This window comes from Perkinsus marinus, assembly GCF_000006405.1.
Source record: "Perkinsus marinus ATCC 50983 genomic scaffold scf_1104296941704, whole genome shotgun sequence".
Lineage (NCBI taxonomy): Eukaryota > Perkinsozoa > Perkinsida > Perkinsidae > Perkinsus > Perkinsus marinus.
The window spans coordinates 1-2,955 of NW_003212409.1; the positions used below are offsets into that span (position 1 = coordinate 1).

General features: G+C 46.6%; 1 protein-coding gene across 1 annotated transcript; it reads left to right on the top strand.

Annotated features, from left to right (window-relative positions):
* Positions 1–878: 878 nt before the first annotated feature.
* Positions 879–2,105, top strand: Pmar_PMAR026428 (Cathepsin D precursor, putative; the record flags this gene model as incomplete). Its single annotated transcript, XM_002781721.1, has 1 exon — positions 879–2,105. The coding sequence occupies one exon, from the start codon at positions 879–881 to the stop codon at positions 2,103–2,105; it is 1,227 nt and encodes a 408-aa protein (XP_002781767.1).
* Positions 2,106–2,955: the final 850 nt, after the last annotated feature.

Here is a 2,955-nt window from a genome sequence, read left to right on the forward strand (position 1 = left end):
AAGCAAGCTCTTGCGACGATGGGTACTGCCAACCATAGCTGAGAGTCTAGGAAAGAAGACTTACAGCCTCGTTGGTATGCCAAGTAAATTCGACCTGAAGGACCTCAAACCATTAGCTGATTCGCCTTTCGCAGACCCTTGAGGCCTCTGTTTTTCCATCTTCCCTGTACATTCATCTCGATTACGGTTCTCTGTTTTTCTTCGAAGGAGGGAGGGACCCTCCGGGAAGGTGAGTGGTACGCCACCAAGCACGCGATCATATCGCGCTCGCCATGATGACTTATTCATCATGAATAGCGCACGTCTGCGAGACACGTGAATCCACGTGAGTCACGTGACGTGACGTGACGTCCGCAGTGACGTGACGCCTTTTCCCGTCTCGCGTTCTTCCCTTCGTTCGCTCTCATTCGCTCCTTCCAGCCTTCCCCAAGGTTGTTGCGTTCTGGCAATTAACTTACTTACACTAGTGACACTCCGAAACATGCACGGCGGAACAGTCCCCTGCTGCGTACGGTGTCTTCGGTACTCATGCGTACCAATCTGACTTTGACAAACATGCTCAAGGACACCTCACGCGCTGCTATGGTTGAGGCAGGATACCTTTAGGCGTAATCTTTTTCCAGCTCTCCAGCAATCGAGACCTTGAGGGACGTCTACAGCGTTCCGCTCTTGGGAACGCCTCTGCGCTGGGGCGGCTCTCACGTGCGTGCGACTGCTTGGGTCGTCGTCACCCGAATACAATCGATCAGGCTATGTGTGTGCGTGCCCACTGCTCATTGCTTGTGCTTTGGAAGCCACACGAATCGCCCACTATTCTCTCCGTCGAGCTTATTGATTTATATGAAATTGGTATCAGATATTATCACCCTCATTTTCTAATGAATGACTCCGAACCCTCAAATGATTCTGAGTTGTCACTTGGAAGAACCAAACTTGAGCCCCCAGACGCTACAAGATCCAAAATATTGGTCAAAATGCGTTATCCTATGCTCCTTAGGCTGCTGGCTTTGGTTTGTGTATTTGACGTGTTGAAGGTCTCCCGAGGAGAAACTCTCAAGCTCGATGTGCATTACAGATATGTGGTTAAACACGGCTTTGGATTGTTCCACACTCTAGTCGATGAGAACGGTCAGGACGTAGATGTTCTTGTTGACACTAGATCGGGTTTGTTTTTTTTCGCCGAGAAGAAGTGGTTCGAGAAAGCCACCGGACTCTTCTGCCTTGCAGCGCCCCTGGGGTGCTACGAATGCTCGAAGCCTTGCTCTGTGGGTAAAGTGTCGGCAAGAGCGAGTTTCGATAGCGATTACAGTGTAAGCATTTTTCCGCACAAATCGAAATTGACGATCGGTAAAGTGTCAGAGAGCTTCACTTTCGGACTGATATTCGACCAGAAGCCCCCTGTCACTGAAGTTCCTCCGATCAATGTGATGGGTCTTGGCTTCGATAATGGCGATGAGGACTTCCCGTCTGTGATGACGCAGTTGCGATCGTCGAAAGCTATAACGACCGATATCATTGCTCTCTACTTGTACCCTCCAACTGATCCCACGGGGGAATCCATTGATGGAGGCCTACTCCTTGGTGGAAGCGACCCTGCATTATATGAGGGAGCACTGAAGTATGTCGACCTCTCTACGGACGAAGGTTACATGGTGAATATTGACAAGCTACAAGTCGGTGATGGAACTATAATTTCTGGTATCAATACGAACGTGGACCTCGACAGCGGCGCCAACTATCTATGTGTCCCAAAATTATACTATAATCGTCTTATCAAGGATATTGGAGCTCAAACTGACAAGGTTGCGGGTAAGCATGTCGTTTTCAAGTTCGATCAAGAAATCAAGACATGGACATTCCCTTGCCAATACATGAGCAAGTTGCCACCGTTGACGTTTGCCTTGGGCCCTCAGGGCTCAACCTCATTTACGATGACGTCCACAAACTATGCCGTGAGTCTCGAAGGTACCTGCTATCTTCTTATCATGGAAAACCAACGGGATGACTGGAGTTTTCACGATCGTATGTTGATCGATAGGTATTTTGAGTTCGACCCTACTCGTAAACGAGTTGGATTGGGCAAACTGAAACCGCGATCTACATGAACAAATCCCTCGTTTTGCGATCTTCTCTTTTATTTACGGTCTACTGTAGAGGAATGGTCCTCTATTGAATAACCCTGTATTGATGATAATAACACAACTTTATATAAGTTTCAAGTTTATATGATGATACCGATGATACTAGTGTTCGGAGGCTTACATCAGCATATTGTTGATCTCTGTCTTCGTATCGCTCGCCTCATTAGCTATATGGATTGTTCGATGAGAAACGTGACGTAGTCGTTCTCGTGGGTTTTTATCCATTACATTATAATACGGTATCAACAAGTATGTCTGCGTTGGATTCCTCTGAGAGTACGGATGCAAGGCGATTCATATTATCAAACTGCAGCCGAACGCCCTTCATCATCGATGGTCATTTTATGACCGCTTCGTGAGAAGATCTTCAGAGTCATTCGCCATTCTTGTAACATATTTCTACATACAACATTTAGAAAAGTGCTATTCGGCGAATTATTCGCTTCATTGGAAGATTATTATTTGGCTATTGAGCCCCATATATCCGCGGATCAGGATTTAACTCGAGCCTTTTGAGTTCATCATGAGTGCATCATATCACCGAACAAGGAACTACCCGCTAACTTCATTGATGCGCTGCAAATAGAGATTCCAATTTTAGTGGTTTTTCTCGCGAATAAAATAGCCTTCAATTTCGTTATCAGGGAAGTCGATTTCGCTGACAAAGACATCAATTTGATGTCAGTAATTTCCGGCCGCATCAGGGCACGAACTTTCTGGCTTGAGATCTGTAACTTGCGATCACGCATGAGATCATCTAAGGACACCGTCCTTGAAAAGGACTCCTTTCCTGGAGATTCGAGACCCCATCATT